The sequence below is a fragment of the Primulina tabacum genome, chromosome 1 (genome assembly GCF_025594145.1).
Source record: "Primulina tabacum isolate GXHZ01 chromosome 1, ASM2559414v2, whole genome shotgun sequence".
In the NCBI taxonomy this organism is placed as follows: Eukaryota; Viridiplantae; Streptophyta; class Magnoliopsida; order Lamiales; family Gesneriaceae; genus Primulina; species Primulina tabacum.
This window is the reverse complement of record NC_134550.1, coordinates 53,530,636-53,547,799: the sequence shown is the minus strand read 5'-3', so window position 1 is coordinate 53,547,799 and position 17,164 is coordinate 53,530,636. Positions and strand designations below refer to the sequence as shown.

General features: G+C 36.2%; 1 protein-coding gene across 1 annotated transcript; it reads left to right on the top strand.

The window, feature by feature from the left end:
* The first annotated feature begins 7,296 nt into the window (after nt 1-7,296).
* Nucleotides 7,297-7,782, top strand: LOC142512922 (pectinesterase inhibitor-like). Its single transcript, XM_075619704.1, has one exon. It carries the CDS (start codon nt 7,297-7,299, stop codon nt 7,780-7,782), a length of 486 nt encoding a protein of 161 aa, XP_075475819.1.
* The last annotated feature ends 9,382 nt before the right edge of the window (nt 7,783-17,164 follow it).

Genomic DNA, 17,164 nt, shown 5'->3' with positions numbered 1-17,164 from the left:
GGAGAAGCTCTGGGGCCCTGGGACTTCTCAGATGATCTCCTTTGGTATAATCAGAGAGTGTTCTTACCTCCGGATTCGGCCTTGACAGGTACCATCATCTCTTATATTCATAGCTCGTGCCATGAAGGATATTTGAAGACTTTGCATCGCGTTCAGCGGGACTTCTACTGGCCACGCATGCGCAGCCAAATAAAATCAATTGTGGCGGAATGTGAAGTTTGCCAACGCAATAAGACTGAAAATTTGAAGCCGGCAGGGTTGTTACAGCCCCTCCCAGTTCCTCACCACGTATGGACGGATATCTCTATGGATTTTATCGAGGGACTTCCCCTATCGCAAGGAAAGAATGTTCTCTTGGTTGTGGTTGACCGATTTTCAAAATATGCGCATTTTGTTGCCCTTTCACACCCTTATACAGCAGTATTGGTCGCTCGGATTTTTTTTTAGAATATTTTCAAGCTTCACGGGTTGCCCGAGTCTATTGTTTGCGATCGAGATGTCACATTTACTAGTGGATTTTGGAAGGAATTGTTCCGCTTGAGTGGCACCCAACTTTGTTTTACATCGGCCTACCATCCTCAATCGGATGGCCAAACGGAGGTGGTTAACCGTATTGTGGAGATGTATCTCCGTTGCTTCTCCGGTGACTTGCCTAAGAAATGGACCACGTGGCTTGCGTGGGCTGAATTTTGCTATAACACCAGCTTCCATTCGTCCTTACGTTCTTCCCCATTTGAAGTTGTCTACGGCCGACCACCGCCGCGTCTTCTATCATTTTGCCCAGGGGTAGCGAAATTAGAGGCCGTCGACAAAGAATTACAGACCAGAGACGAAGTCCTGAAACACCTCCGTCAACGCCTACTGCACGCCCAGAACCTCATGAAGACTCAATATGACTCATCTCACCGGGATGTCCAATACGCAATAGGGGATATGGTTCTGGTACGCTTACAACAGTACCGCCAATCTAGTGTGGAAAAACGGATGAACAAGAAACTCTCCCCACGTTACTTTGGCCCATTCGAAGTTATTGAACGCATTGGTCAAGTGGCATACAAACTCAAGCTTCCTGACTCCTCCTTGATCCACCCAGTCTTCCATGTCTCTTCTCTGAAGCCATTTAAGGGCAACATTCCCCACGACACAGACCTGCCAGTACTCAACCAAGACGAACCACCGCAGCCACTGGCCATTCTGGATTCGAGATTCCGCCAGGGACGTCGGGAGCTGCTGATTCACTGGGCTGGCCTCTCACCCACCGAGGCTTCTTGGCAGGATGCTTCCACCTTGGCCGTGGAGTTTCCCTCATTTGTGATCGTGGACGATCACGTGTCTCCAGAGGGGTGTAATGTCACGACCAGCCCACCCCCAGCAATTACCGAGCCCAAGCCCAACCCAACGCCTTCAAAAGATATTGTTTATCAAAGACACACTCATGGGAAGTACAAGGTGGTAGATTAGATAAGAGGATTCTAGAGTTATCTTGTTTTTTTTTATTCTTTAAATAAGAGATTATCTCATTTAGTTGGTTTGGATTAGATATGGTTGTTTATTAGTTACGAAGATATCCTCTAGGAAGATATCAAGTGGATTTGATTGGGATTCTTATCCTTTAGTTTGGCTTGTATATATATTCGGCAGAAGTGAGGAAATAAAGGCATCAAAAATTGAGTTTCTTCTACCAAAGTCAGAGATCGTGAGGTTCTCTCTTCAACGAGCCTCAATTCCCAACTATCAAAAATAGCGAGACGTGGGCGGAAATCTCAGAAACACGCTCACAATCTTGCGAGTGGTGAATTCTCTCTAAATCGCCCCATAACTAGATCCATTACCCGAGCACATAACACAGGCACTGTGATGCAAAATTGCAGTTTTTCAGTTACGCCTGATTGGCTAAAGAAGTTGGCCGTGAAGACATTTTTAGGCAGACCTTGGAAAAATTATTACACAACGGTGATAATGCAAAGTTTTCTGCACAAACTAATCGATCCCGGGGTCTGGTTGGAGTGGGAAGGAGTTAGCTTGGACAAAGTGTATAATGCCGAATACAGTAACCGAGGACCTGTGCAAGTACCCATGCACCAGAGAATCAAATGGTCACACGTTATCAACTCCAGAGATGAGGCCGCCATGTTTACAGTGAGGAACTTCATTGATGGAGAAAATTAGATTAAATCCACTGGAATTCCGTTTTTCCCTGACTTGTTATGGTATAGCGTAACGTTGAAATTAAGAGAACTTTGTTTCGACCGAGCAATGTATATAGCCATAGAATTTATTTTGTGGTATGTGTTCATGTACTGTTATCTCGATATTTTTCGCGTAGATCTACATTTATTTGGTCAAAATACTTATAATTAAAGATGCACATGAAATCAGTTTGCAAATATGATATAACCGATCCTTTAGGCTTTAACATCACTCAGTCTCTCCAATTATATATGTTGCACCAATTAATTCAAATATAATAAATTGATATTGGGAATATCAGAGAAGGCAAAATATATAATAAAGTAGGCAAATTTGAATTTAGAAATTACAATAAAATATTTCACAAAATGGGAATACCGTATCGTGAGTCTTGCTCAAAGTAATGGTATCAATCCATTATAAGATGCACTATATTTTCTATAATTAATATAAGATCTTTGTAGTATTAATTCTACGAGATTTGGGGTTTTAAATGTCCTCTTACTTATATAAAATACTCCACAATACAAACTTTTACATGTATCAAAGAAAAGAAAAGAACCTAAATATATATATTATATATACGAGTAGAGAGAAATGTCTTCTCCTGTCATACAAGTCTTCCTAGTCCTTTTCTTTTTCACCCAAGTTATGTCGATGGCAATTAGCAACAAAAATGTTTCTTTGATACAGCAAGTGTGCGAGAAAACACATAATTATAGTCTGTGTGTTTCTTCTTTAAAATCCGATCCCCGTGGTCTCAAAGCCGACTTGAAAGATCTTGTTGTTATTATGATGGACATTGCACTAAGTGAAGACGATCAAAATCTCAGAACTTATCATTAAATTGAGCAAAACAGCCTCTGATCCACTTGTGATATCAAGCTTTCACGTATGTAGTAGTGAATACGGTTCATCTATGGTAAGTCTCCAAGAAGCTATGATGCTTTTGAGTCGAATTCTTATAAAGAATCATATGAGCAGCTTGGTTTTGCTGCAAGTGGACCGCTAAGTTGTGAGGATACTTTTGCCGAACCACCAGCACGCAAGTCTCCATTGACGGCTGTCGGTGCCGACCTCTATTCTGTGGTTACCATTGCAGAAGATATTCTATCGATTGTCATGAAGCACAAGTCACCTTGACTTTGTGTAATCTTATTTTAAGTGGAGGAAGTTTCGATTGTTCTATTTATGGCTCGGCTCTTGTTTGCAACTCCTCATAAAATTGGAAAAGTAAAAATAAAATGCCCTTAATACTAAAATTTATAAATTATTGAAGTCAACTCACGTGTTTAAGTTTTTTACTTTTGTATATTTCGTTGTCTTACTAAAATAAGTAGTTATGATAAAAGTTATATTGAGAAAGAAAAATTGTTTTTTTTTAAAATAATTTTTTAGAGTATCTCTGTGATCTACTGCTGAGATTATTCATCTACACCTATAAATATCAATCGCCTTCATCCATTTCCCACTTTCGCATTCTCTAGATTCCTCGCGTTTCTGCTCTTGTTTCTCTGTGATTCCGACGTTCTTCTGACGTGCTACTCACTGTAATACCAACCACAAGTCTTTTTCTTACCATCTTCATGTATGTTTTCAGTCTTTTTTTATTTACTTTTAAATATTTCTTTCTTTATTTCTTCTATCTCCGGAGTCCACGTCTATGGCTTTTCGGAATATGAGTCCATGACGTTGCACTTCGACTCCTCTCCTATTAAAAAATCTACTTCATGCCACCTCCTCCCGAGCCTCAGTTTGAACCCCCCCCAAAAAATCCAAAAAACCTAAGCTTGTGCACTCATACCCCCACCAAAATCGGGACCGAGGCCCCGAGTGCTTCGTGGTTCTCTACCATGGCTAGCACCCTTCACCTTGGGACTGACGATGACCTCTGAATCCTCGGGTCCATTCCATTATCCCACTCCATTATTATTCTTGGTCCTTCGGATCAACCCGACCAACCCTCAATTTTATACTAAAATTTGTAAATTATACTAACACACAAAACATTTCCAATCGACAGTAAATTATACACAATCCACATATGCCATACTAGAAATTCCCACACACAATTGAGAATCTTGTTTGCTTTAAAAAATGGGCTGAGGATCGCAAATATGAGCTGATCCAAGCAACGACTACCTTTGGGTACAGCCCATCCACTGATTAATGGGCTATAGTTGTGGGCTCTTTCGATACGATATATAGAATCCCCAACCTGAAATGAGTTAGTTGAATCAACTAAAGCTCTTTTCAAGATGGTCAAATATCTGAATAAGGCCCAATTAACCATTATGGTTATAATACCAAAACAATGTCCGTTTTCCATTTTTTACCCAACAAATTACTCGGGTATGACTTAAGTGTCCAATTTCGAAAGAAGGAAATAACTTTAATTTATATCAATAATTTATTTCTATAAAAATTTATAAGTGAAGCGTTATTGGAAGTAAATGCTAATCGATTTAATTAATTAGTGTAAAAAAATACACGTACGACATTGCTAAAGCATGTAAAATAAAATAATTAATTGGAGGGTCCCAAAGTATATATGTCAGATTTGGTTGCACGTGAAAGTCGTCACAAAATTTAAAAATGAAATAAAAATTCCATCTAGGTCAGATTTATATATTAAAATTATATCCGTGCTAAATGTACACTTAAGATTACATTCAAAACAATATTTTCTTTTTCAAGGGTAATAAAGAAAAACTAAAAGATATTTAATTAGATTTAATGATACTTTTGTACTTTATTGTGTAAAATGTAAGTTTGAGTGTAATCTAAAAGTGTATATATATATATGCCCAGACGTATGCAGATGATAGATAGTAAATAAAAATATATCCACCCATTAAAATAATATATATGTGTGTCTGTGTGTGTTTGTGCGCGAAATAGGGTTTAATGTTATATTTAACAATGTTCTAATTTTCGATTGAGAATGACAGGAAAAATTACTTGTTTTCGAATTACTGTTCCAATAGACCATTCAGATTACACAGTTTAAAATATTTTATAGTTGATAGTAAATCTGTAATTAATTATATGATGGTAATCAATAAAATTTTCTACTTTTTTTTTATTTAAACTTATCAAATTCCTGTTCAAATTTCAATTTTAAAATCTGAATAGCTTGAATGTATAAATTGCATTTTTTATTTCAATTAGATAGCTTGAAAATATAAATTGCATTCAAAGATTTTGCCTTGGTGTGTAGAAAATATAAATTGCATTCGAAGATATAAATTAGTATTGCACTCTTTCGAAAAATTGTTTCTACTCTCTGCAATCCCTCATTTTAGGTAGAATAAAAAATATGACTCCTCTTTTTATTGTCATTTGAGAGTTTGACCATTCGAAAATGCAATAGGCGTTGAAACTCCAATTAATTCGTTATTATAATCTATATGCATGTGGAAAAAATGAAGATTTTAGCTTGGAGTGTGTGTTTCATGATAAAAAGGTTGTTAATTATTATTATTTTTTTACAAATTTATCTGATTATTGTGAGAAATTAAAAATATCTACTTTTTCTATGTTTTGTTAGGGTGAATGCATAGAGACACCAAATGGGAGTGGCACTGTGATGCAAAATTGCAGTATTTTAGGTACACCTGATTTGCTAAAGGAGTTGGCCGTGAAGGCATTTTTAGGCAAACCTTGGGAAAATCATTCCACAACGGTGATAATGCAAAGTTTTCTGCACTAACTAATTGATATCAGGGGATTAAATCCACTGGAATTCTACTTTTCCCCAACTTGTTATGATATGGTTTGAAGTTAAAAGAGAACTTTGTTCCGAACGAGCAATGTATATTACCATTGATACCACTGAAAATTTAGGGTTCGATTCCAGCAAATGACATATTAGTCCGAGTGCAGAACTCGAATTTAATATAAGAAATCACAAAGGAGACCTTTAGAAGAGGGCCAAGAGAGTGTCCCCGCGTAGCCCTTCCGACTCTTAAATCATATACTGCGAGTGGAATGAGAGAGCAGCTAAGGGTACTGCTGAAATTAATATAGTGAATGAATAAATTAGACACCTAAACCTGATATTTATAGGAGAATATTTGGGCTCGTGATGGGCTTTCCCCCTTGGCTGGGGAGGGCTAGGGGTCCAAAATCTGGTTTTGCCTAACCCTAGTGGGTCCATCCATGGGGTATCATCATATTGATTGAAAATTTAGGGTTCGATTCCAGCAGGTGACACTAGTCCGAGTGCAGACTTAGAATTTAATCTAAGCCTGAAATCACAAAGGAAACCATTAGAAGGGGCCGGGAGGATGTCCCAGCGTATCCCCTCCGACGCTTAAGTCAGATACTGCAAGTGGAATGAGAGAACAACTAAAGGTACTGCTGAAATCAATATAGTGAATGAATAAATTAGACACCCAAACCTGATATTTATAAGAGAATATTTGGGCTCGTGATGGGCTTTCCCCCTTGGCTGGGGATGAGCTAAGGGTCCCAAATCTGGTTTGGGCCTAATCGGCTTAGTGGGACCCATCCATGAGATATCAGACACAAAATTTATTTTGTGATATTTGTGGATGTGATGTCATCTCGATATTTCTCGCGTATATCTACATTTATTTGGTCAAAATACTTATAATTAAAGATGCATATGAAATCAGTTTGCAAATATGATATAACCGATCATTTAGGGTTCAACATCACTCAGTCCATCCAATTATATCTGTTGCACCAATTAATTCAAAGATAATACATTGATATTGGGAATATCAGAGAAGGCAAAATATATAATAAATTAGGCAAATTTGAATTTAGAAATTAGAATAAAATATTTCACAAAATGAGAATACCGTATCGTGAATCTTGGTCAAAGTAATGGTAACAATCCCTTATAAGATGCACTATATTTTCTATAATTAATATAAGATCTTGGTAGTATTAATTCCACGAGATTTTGTGTTTTAAATGTCCTCTTACTTATATAAATACTCCATAATACAAACTTTTACATGTATCAAAGAAAATAACCTAAATATACATATATATTATATATACGAGTAGAGAGAAATGTCTTCTCCTGTCGTACAAGTCTTCCTAATCCTCTTCTTTTTCACCCAAGTTATGTCGATGGCAATTATCAACAAAAATGTTGCTTTGATACAGCAAGTGTGCCAAAAAACACATAATTATAGTCTGTGTGTTTCTTCTTTAAAATCCGATCCCCGTGGTCTCAAAGCCGACCTGAGAGATCTCGTTGTTATTATGATGGACATTGCATTAGTGAAGTCAATCAAAATCTCAGAACTTATCATTAAATTGAACAAAACAGCCTCTGATCCATTTGTTAGATCAAGCTTTAACGTATGTAGTAGTGAATACGGTGATTCTATGGTAAGTCTCCAAGAAGCTATAGATGCTTTTGAGTCGAATTCTTATAAAGAATCATATAAGCAGCTTGGTTCTGCTGCAAGTGGACCGGGAGAATGTGAGGATACTTTTGCCGAACCACCAGCACGCAAGTCTCCATTGACGGCTGTCGGTGCCGACTTTTATTCTGTGGTTACCATTGCAGAAGATATTCTATCGATCGTCATGAAGCACAAGTCACCATGACTTTATGTAATCTTATTTTAAGTGGAGGAAGTTTCGATTATTATATTTATGGCTCTTGTTTGCAACACCTCATAAAATCGGAAAATTAAAAATAAAGTGCCCTTAATACTAAAATTTATAAATTATTGAAGTCAACTTACGTGTTAAGATTTTTACTTTTGTATATTTTGTTGTCTTATTACTAAAATAAGTAGTTATGATAAAAGATATACTGGGAAAGAAAAATTGTTTTTTTTTTAATTAAAGGGTAAAAAAATAAACATTATAAAGATTTCTTTATTAATAATATAATATAATATAATCTTAACATATCACTTTGTTCGTCCAATCTTATCTCTTGGACAAATCGGAAGGTAATAATTTGGTAGTGAGTATAATTCATGGAAAATTAATTACGAAAATATTTCGCATTGATATCTGAAATCTTCACAACATATAATCTTGTGCTGTTATTTCGTAATATTAATTCCACTAAATATTTATGCTGTTTTTCTTGTGTTCTCTTGCATTTATAAAATATTCCACAATATTAACAAGTGACGCTACCCTGGTAAATTAGGTGAATTGGATGAACAATTTACAGGAGTTAAATGATGCTTCTTTTTTGTGAGTGCTAATGAATGGGAAGAGGGAGCTTGAGCTTTATGATCTACACATTTAATGTGAGAGCCCATCCCAAATTTCCAAGCACCGCCCATTTGATTAATTAAGTTAAATAAATAAAATAATAATAGTAAATCTATCGTATTCTCTTCTTTCTCCCCGACTGCAATTGTCTTCAAAAGCCTCAACCAATTTCGAAGCTTTGTTCGCCAATTGTAGCCGCTCCGATTGCCCAAAAATTAAATTAAATACATATTTGCGAAGTCATCGACGTCGACTTTTCCTCGATACCCCTTTTGCTAAAAAAACTCGCAACTCCTGAAAAACCCGTCAGAGGCTGCCGTTTGCTTTCGCGGGAATTCGTGGGACAACTTTTGTTCTAGGCTTTATAGAGCTCGGTCTATTAGACTTGAGTTAGATTTCGAATTGTGGAAGTTAAATTTAGAACTCTAGGGTTTCGAAAATTGAGTATTATGTTCATTCGAGTTTTTATAATTGATGTTTTATGTTCTTGGTTGTAGGTGCTGTATCTGAGCTTATTGGAGATATTAATAAAATTTAAGAATTTATTTGAGCATAATTTTGAAAATTCAGATTTATTTAATTGGGTTTTCGATCTTCAGTGTTTAATAATTAGATATTTAGATGCTATAAAATTGTCTTATGTTAATTTTAGAAGTATTAAAGCCTAACTTATGGATTTTTGAAATTTTAGGATAAATTGATGAATATTGGAAAATAAATGGAAGTTGATGTGAAATGAATTACTTGTCACATGATCAGATTCTTCGAAAAAATTCTTAAAAAATTTCAGTGGTAAATTAAGTGTTCAGTTGAGGTACGCATGAACTATTTCATTATGACGTCTATAATAACGTGAGATAACATTAAGTATTTTGTAATGAATTTTGGCGTGTATTATATGCTTATATGAAAAATGTGATTGCATTCACGCATTTTTTTTTTTTGAGTTCATATGCTTATGTTGATAAATAATCCCTATTTGTATCCTTTGAAAATCATTTAAAAATATGTTTATTTTGAAAGAAATATTTGGAATATTTGTATACTAGTCATATAAACTATTAGTGCATAGCATTTTGTGCATTGACTCATTTGATTGCTATCATTATTGATCTGTTGTCATCGATGGAGCGAGTGATAATATTAGATCACTCCTGACATTTCATCGATGGAACAAGTAATAGGATTAGCACACTCTTGATGACTGCATGAGGATTGACTGGGTCGCATGTGTGTGTGTGTGTTATATCATCAAGTCAGACATTTGCCAGGGATGTCATGTGTAGCTGTACTGTTACTTTTACGATGTTTTTTTTATGGTTATGTGATCGAGTCTTGTCTGCTCTGCATATGTTAGTCATGATCATTGTTTGGTCATTAAACTCTAATACGGAGCACGGGCCCCAAAGTTGGTATCAGAGACAGTGTGTGGACGTCGCATGTTGTGACGCGTTTTAAACCTGTGAGGCCCCGGGCCAAAGTTAGCCACTATGATGCGTTTCTGTCATAGCCACTATGATGCTCGATTTTTCGTCTTATTTGATTATCTTGTTCAATTTCTGAAACGCATCATGTCCCCTCGTTAATCCCAAGATCTACACCTATAAATATCAATTGCCTTCATCCATTTTCCACTTTTGCATTCTCTAGATTCCTCGCGTTTCTGCTCTTGTTTCTCTGTGATTCTGACGTACTCCTAACCTGCTACTCGCATACATCATGACTTTTTCCTACAACCTTCATGAAAGTTTTAAGTCTTTTTTTTACTTTAAAATATTTCTTCCTTTATTTCTTCTATCTCCGGAGTCAATGTCTATGGTTTTTTGGAATATGAATCCATGTTGTTGCACTTCGACTACTCTCCTATTAAAAAATCTACTTCCACTAAAAAATTCTTTCCTGCCACCTTCTCCCGAGCCCCAGTTTGGACCCCCCCAAAAAAATCCAAAAAAGCTAAGCTTGCCCACTCATACCCCCACCAAAATCGGGACCGAGGCCCCGAGTGCCTCGTGGTTCTCTACCATGGCTAACACCCTTCACTCCGTGACTGACGAGGACTTCTAGGTCCTCGGGTCCATCCTTTTATCCCACTCCATTATTATTTCAGGTCCTTCGGATCGACCCGACCAACCCTCAAAGGGTCTTTATACCTTTTTTCTGGGACCAGGACTGCAGTGGCCTTCAGTTCTCCGTCCTTCTTTTCTACATTGATAGCCAACTTCTTCAGGAACCCTACAAAACAACTTCACCTTAAATCCTTCCACATAATGGCCTCGACCTATGTGTTGTTTAAAATGAACAATCTTTTGATCACCCTCTCATTCTTCATTACAATTTTGTTTTTCGATTCAGTAAGATTGAGTGATTTCTCTTTGACAACCCGAGTCAATAAAAACTTCATTGATAATATCTCTTCTTATTTGAAGGGATGGAAAGCCTGGTTCGTCTTTGTTATGATATATATACCTGGATATGAAAAATGTATTTTGTTGCGATAAGTGCGCGAGAAAACACGTAGTTATAATTTGTTGTGTTTCTTCTTTAAAAACTGATCACGTCGTCTCAATGTTGGCTTGAAGAATCTTGTTATTATGATAAATATTGTTACACTAGTCAAGGCAAAATATCTCAGAGCTCATTGATAAATCAAACAAACCGCATTTGATCCAATTATCAAATCATGCCCTGATACCTCCAAAACGCTATTCACACTTTTGAGACATCGTGACTTTATTTGATTATTTGCTCAGCCCGAAATGATTTAGTTGGATAAAAAAAAGCTCTTTACAAGATGGCCAAATATCTGAATGAGGCCAATTAACCATCATGGTTATAGTACTAAAACAATGTCTATTTTTCATTTTTTACACAACTAATTACTTGGGTACGAATTTGAAAAAAATGAAATAACTTTAATTGATATCAATAATTTATTTCTATAAAAATTAATAAGCGAAGCGTTATTGGAAGTAAAATGCTAATGGATTAAATTAATCAGTGTCAAAAAATACAAGTTCTTCGACATTGCTAAAGCATGTAAAATAAAATAATTAATTGGGGAATCCCAAAGTATGAAGGTCAAATTTGGCTGCACGTGAAAGTCGTCACAAAATGTTAAATGAAATAAAAGTTTCATCTGGGTTAGATTTATATATTAAAATTATAATTGTGGTAAATGTACACATAAAATTATACTCAGAATGATATTTTTTTCAAGGGTAAACTAGAAAAATTACACAACGATGATAATGCAAAGTTTTCTACACAAACTAATCGATCCCAGGGGCTGGTTGGAGTGGGAAGGAGTTAGCTTGGAGAAAGTGTATAATGCCGAATACAGTAACCGAGGACCTATGCAAGTACCCGTGCACCAGAGAATCAAATGGTCACACGTTATCAACTCCAGAGATGAGGCCGCCATGTTTACCGTGAGGAACTTCATTGATGGAGAAAATTGGATTAAATCCACTGGAATTCCATTTTTCCCTGACTTGTTATGATATTGTGTAACGTTGAAAGAGAACTTTGTTTAGATCGAGCAATGTAAATAACCATAGAATTTATTTTATGATATGTGTGCTTGTGCTGTCATCTCGATATTTCTCGCATATATCTACATTTGGATATAAGCATGTAAATTTTGGGATTATGAATAAAAGTTATTAGTATACGATAAGAGATAATTTATATAGATATTTGGATAATGATGATGAGATAGATAAGAGATAATAATCTATCCTAAATTCAAGATTTAATTCAAAGTTTAAACAAGGAGATAACACATGATCTGGATCACAACCACCTCCTATAAATAGGAGAAGCTCTAATTCAGAATTTACACATCAAATTTCGAGTTTTGCTCTCATATTTTCGAAATTCTTCCTTAAAATTCTGCAAAAGTCATCAAAATTATGTCCAAGTTCAGAAATTCGTTTCTCTCGCTCGGGTAGTCGGAATCCGATCTCCACCGTTCAGAATGAGCTTCCATATGTTTCAAATAACATATCCAAATTTCGGCCAAATCCAACGGTTAGTTTTTTGTTTATAGCATTCTTAAGAAAACTGCTCAGATTCTAAGCGGGAACAGCATACCTACGATTTTTCGTCCATAAACAAGATAAAACGATTTGCAAACCCGATCTCCAACATTCATAATTTATTTCATGTACTTTTGAACGTAATGTAAAAGTTTGAGCCCGATCCAACGGTTCAATAAGGCGCATTGTTTTTTTCAAGACATCTAATTTTCGGGGCGATGTGCTGTTGCGTTTTCGAAGTGTCGTTTGCAGGATTCTTCTATGTTTCTCGAATTTTCACGTTTTCTCCAAGGATCAATGTAAGTGGGCTTGTTTTAAATATGTAAATTTCAGTTATGCATTTCGTGTGTTTTAAAATTCGGTCGAGTGCAAATTCTTCTTCTACCACCTTCTGGTTACGATTTTTGGCATGAGTTATGTTTTGACACTGTGAGAATTCAACTTGATATGGGTGGGAATCCCAATCATGACGTACCCTTACGCGGTGGAAGACATAACCGCTATACGGCCTCGCCCCCTTAGAGGAGTAAAAATTAGGGACTGATATCAGTAAACCATTGAAAGTAGATGAATCTCAGTGTTTGGTCGATGATATGCATGTGGTTGAGTCATGTTATGAAAAGTTATTGTGTTTCGAAATTTGCATGTTGTTATTGTTGTGCTCGAATGGCCCCCACTTGCTGACTATTTTCCAAGATACTCACTCCTTACTCTCCCCTCCCCAGATAAATCCGAAGAACAGGTCGAGGAAAAGGAATCTGAACAATTCTAAGGCTGGTGATTTTTGAGTTTAGCAGTCATGTTATTTTGAAATTGTTATCTAGTTATTTCCTTGTAAAATGTTTTCGCATTTGATTCTTTTCAGTTGTAAAGACATTGGTATTTCTATGAGACTTATGAAATAAACTGGTTTTCGGTTTATACTATATTACGAGGCTGGTTGTTTTCGATTGTGTGATTGATAAACAACGTCGATGTCGACTAACCTCGGTCTCGGGGCGTGACAATTTTGACGCAATTTTATTTTATGTTTGAAGAAAAACTTGTAACTTTCATCATTTTTGAGTTTTTACTGCCTTTAATTTAGTCCAAAAGAATTACGGATTGTTGCTCTACATGATTTACGAAAAACAAATTCATGCAAACTACAGTCTCAGGTTCACTCCTTGTCATCCTCATAAACTGGGGTGGAAGAAGAATTTGGGACGGAGGAGATGGTTCGGAATTTTTTTTACTTTCAAAAAGGAGGATACACATCTTTAAGTGCTAAGTCGTTTTGCATAAATATCATAATCGTCTCAACTATTGTGCAATTTATCCGATGAGCCTTTTAACGTCAAGCTGACTTGAAATCCCGACGGTTTTGACATTCGCAACATTCAGAGAAATAGAATTATCTAAGGAAAATCATGCTTTCTCAAATAAACCAGTAACATGAAGTAAGGACATATATATTTTTTACCCAATAATATAATAATGCATTTGCTTAACAGGAACAAAGATGGAGCCAATAAAGAATTTTGTTCACATTACAGTGACCCTCGTCATTGTGATACAATGCGCTTCAGCACAATTGACTTTGACAATGTCCAAAGATGGATGGGGAAATTTCACTACTATCATTCAAGTTGTCGCTGCAGCTCTCGACAATAATCCTCTACGAACCTTTATAAAAATAAAATATGGAGTTAACGGTGAACACGTTGTTATCTCCCAAGCAAAGATCAATTTGTATTTTATCGGTGAAGGAATGAACACCACCAAAATAACAAGTAATATAAGCACATGCATGGGTATCATAACTTTCCAAATTGCAAATGTCCGTAAGTGTAAAATATCTCCTTTTTAAAAAAAAAAATTCAACTCAAAAGTTGTGGAAACCAAATATCTAATATGATTGATATTGTGTCATAGTAATTGATTCTGATGGGTTTGTAGCAAGAGGAATAATTTTTTAGAACACTGCTGCTCCCAAATTGGGGCCAAGAAGTGGCACTGAGAAGCTCCGGTAACCTCAGGCTATCAAGATACGCTAAATGCTAACATCCATGTCTAGTTTTACCGGGATTGCGAAATCTACGGCACCATAGATTTTATATACTGTGCGGGACGAGCAGTCTTCCAAAAATGCAAAATTTATGCTTGTAGACCACTGGTCGGACAGTCGAACACCATAACAGCACAAAGCAAAGAATCACCAGATCATTGTTCCGGCTATGTGATGCAAAATTGCACCATTTCCGGGATGCCAAATTTGATGAAGAAGTTGAACGTAAAGAATTTTCTAGGCAGACCGTGGAGAAACCATTCCTCTACAATGGTAATGCAAACTTTTTTTGACAAGCTAATCGACCCCCAAGGCTAGTTGGAGATGGGTACAAGTTTGGATAAAGTGTACTATGCCGAATACAATAACTGGGGGTGGAAAAAAATACCGAAATACCGAAAAACCGTACCGAAAAACTACCGAACTTACCGACATTTTTTTCGGTATACCGACATTTTTTCGGTATACCGGCAAAATTTTCGGTGTCGGTACGGTACCGGTATGAAATTTTTCCATACCGAAAATTCGGTATACCGAATTTTTGGTATCGGTATCGGTATGGAAAAATTCCATACCGATATTTTCGGTACGGTATACGGTACCGTAGTTCGGTACGGTATATCGTACCGTACCCACCCCTAACAATAACCGAGTGTCTGGTTCGAGTACCAACCACCGAGTTAATTGGTCGTGCTTTATCCACTCTAGAGCTGAAGCCTCCAAGTATACCGTTAAGAATTTCATTGATGTCAAAAATTGGATTAGATCCACTGGAATACCATATTATTCGAATTTTTTATAATGTTGCAAGAGATCTTTGGACTTTGCAACATAACAATATAATTTGTTTGGTGATATATATGTACCACAAATATATTATTTATTTATGCATGCATGAGTTAAGTAATAAAAGACATTAAGACAAACAACAAAACATCAACCAATACAGCTTCTAGATTCATGAATCGTTTGTTGATTTTTTTATGGAATATTTATTTAATCCTTGAAGATTTAATATTTAATAATAAATTTTATCCATCTTTGAAATGATGGGTCATGAAAATTTACATACATAGGGTTATTTTTTAGGTGGAGTTTGACAATCAAACAACCGGACCACTGGAAGAATGTGCCAATATTTCCTGGCCGAAAAGAGGTGACAATGGTCCAGACCCAAATACACCTTATCCATACATATTATAGTTCATACATCATCAACCTCCTAAATCTGACGTGCCATCGATTACTTGAACCCATGCACTAGATTTTGATGTGCCTGAGTCCACACCAACACTAGAATCAACAAGAACCCACAAAAACTATTGTTTAAAAATTCAAATATTTCACAAAATAAATATTATAAGATGGATTAAATTCAACCGTTTGGAATATTATTATTCTTATGCCATATGAAACCATGACAAACACGACGACGATTTAATCTAACTGTTGGGCATTGCAACACTTCATAGTATCCATCATCTGTAGGGTCAAGCGATGGTAGTTAAGACGGGTGACGGAATACAGAAAATTGTCGCCTGTGGCGACCAAAAAATATAACGGTCATGATATACAATAATGGGTCGTGTAAACCCTTCAAGATTCCGACGGTTCTCTAGGACCGTGGCGGATGGTGTCGGCGTGATATTGAACCACTACTGGGCCGATCCTATAAGAGTTGTAAAGAAGACTCGTCGTTTAATGGGGTCCGAGTATTGTTGGAGGAGCGCGGCATTTTCGAACCATGACAGATGGTCCTTGGGATCCCCCTTCCCATCATATTCTACGATGTTTGAGAACTTGAAGTTTTTAGGGAGTTTTTCTGTCAGTATCTCAACAGAGAATGGTACGGCCCGGGGTCATTGGGAGGGATTCTCATTTTGAATTTCTTTCAACTGATCGATCTCCTCTCTCAACTTTTTTTATCTCGGCTAGCTGGGCCTCCTGCTTGGAGGGTGGGGGGTTCAGGCCCCCTCCTCTGCGTCTGGACAATACATGCTCCATCGTGTCTGTAATCAGTTGTGTCGGTTTGGTCATAGTGAGTGTAAAATTCAAGATTTTTGCATAATCGTGATAATATTTTGTAATTTAATGGTACTAAGATTTGTGCAATCTTCGGGTATCTATATCATTATAAAATATAAGATTTGCAAGATTATCTAAAGTTATTGAATAATTATATCGTGTACAATATTTTTGGAGCTCGAAATTTAAGATAATATTGTGTTTATATTTTGAACTTGGGATAAATAAATAGATCATGATCTAAGAAATTAAATAAGAAATTTTTTGATATAAGCAGGTAAATTTTGGGATATATAAATACAAGTTATTGATATAAGATAAGAGATAATTAATATAGATATTTGGATAAGGATGATGAGATAGATAAGAGATAATAATCTATCCTAGATTCAATATTTAATTCAGAGTTTAAACGAGGAGAAAACAAATGATCTGGATCACATCCACCCCTCTATAAATAGGAGAAGCTCTCATTCAGAATTTACACCTCAATTTTTGAGTTTTTTTTTTCATATTTTTTGTAATTTCCTCTCAAAAATTCTGCACGAGTCATCAAAATTCTGTCCAAGTTCAAAAATTTGTTTCTCTCGCTCGGATACTCGGAATCCGATTTCCACCTTTCTGAATGTGCTTCCATGTGTTTCAA

Excerpts from the sequence above, each read along its gene's own strand:
- LOC142512922 (XM_075619704.1), top strand. The coding sequence starts at position 7,297 with ATGGCAATTATCAACAAAAATGTTGCTTTGATACAGCAAGTGTGCCAA.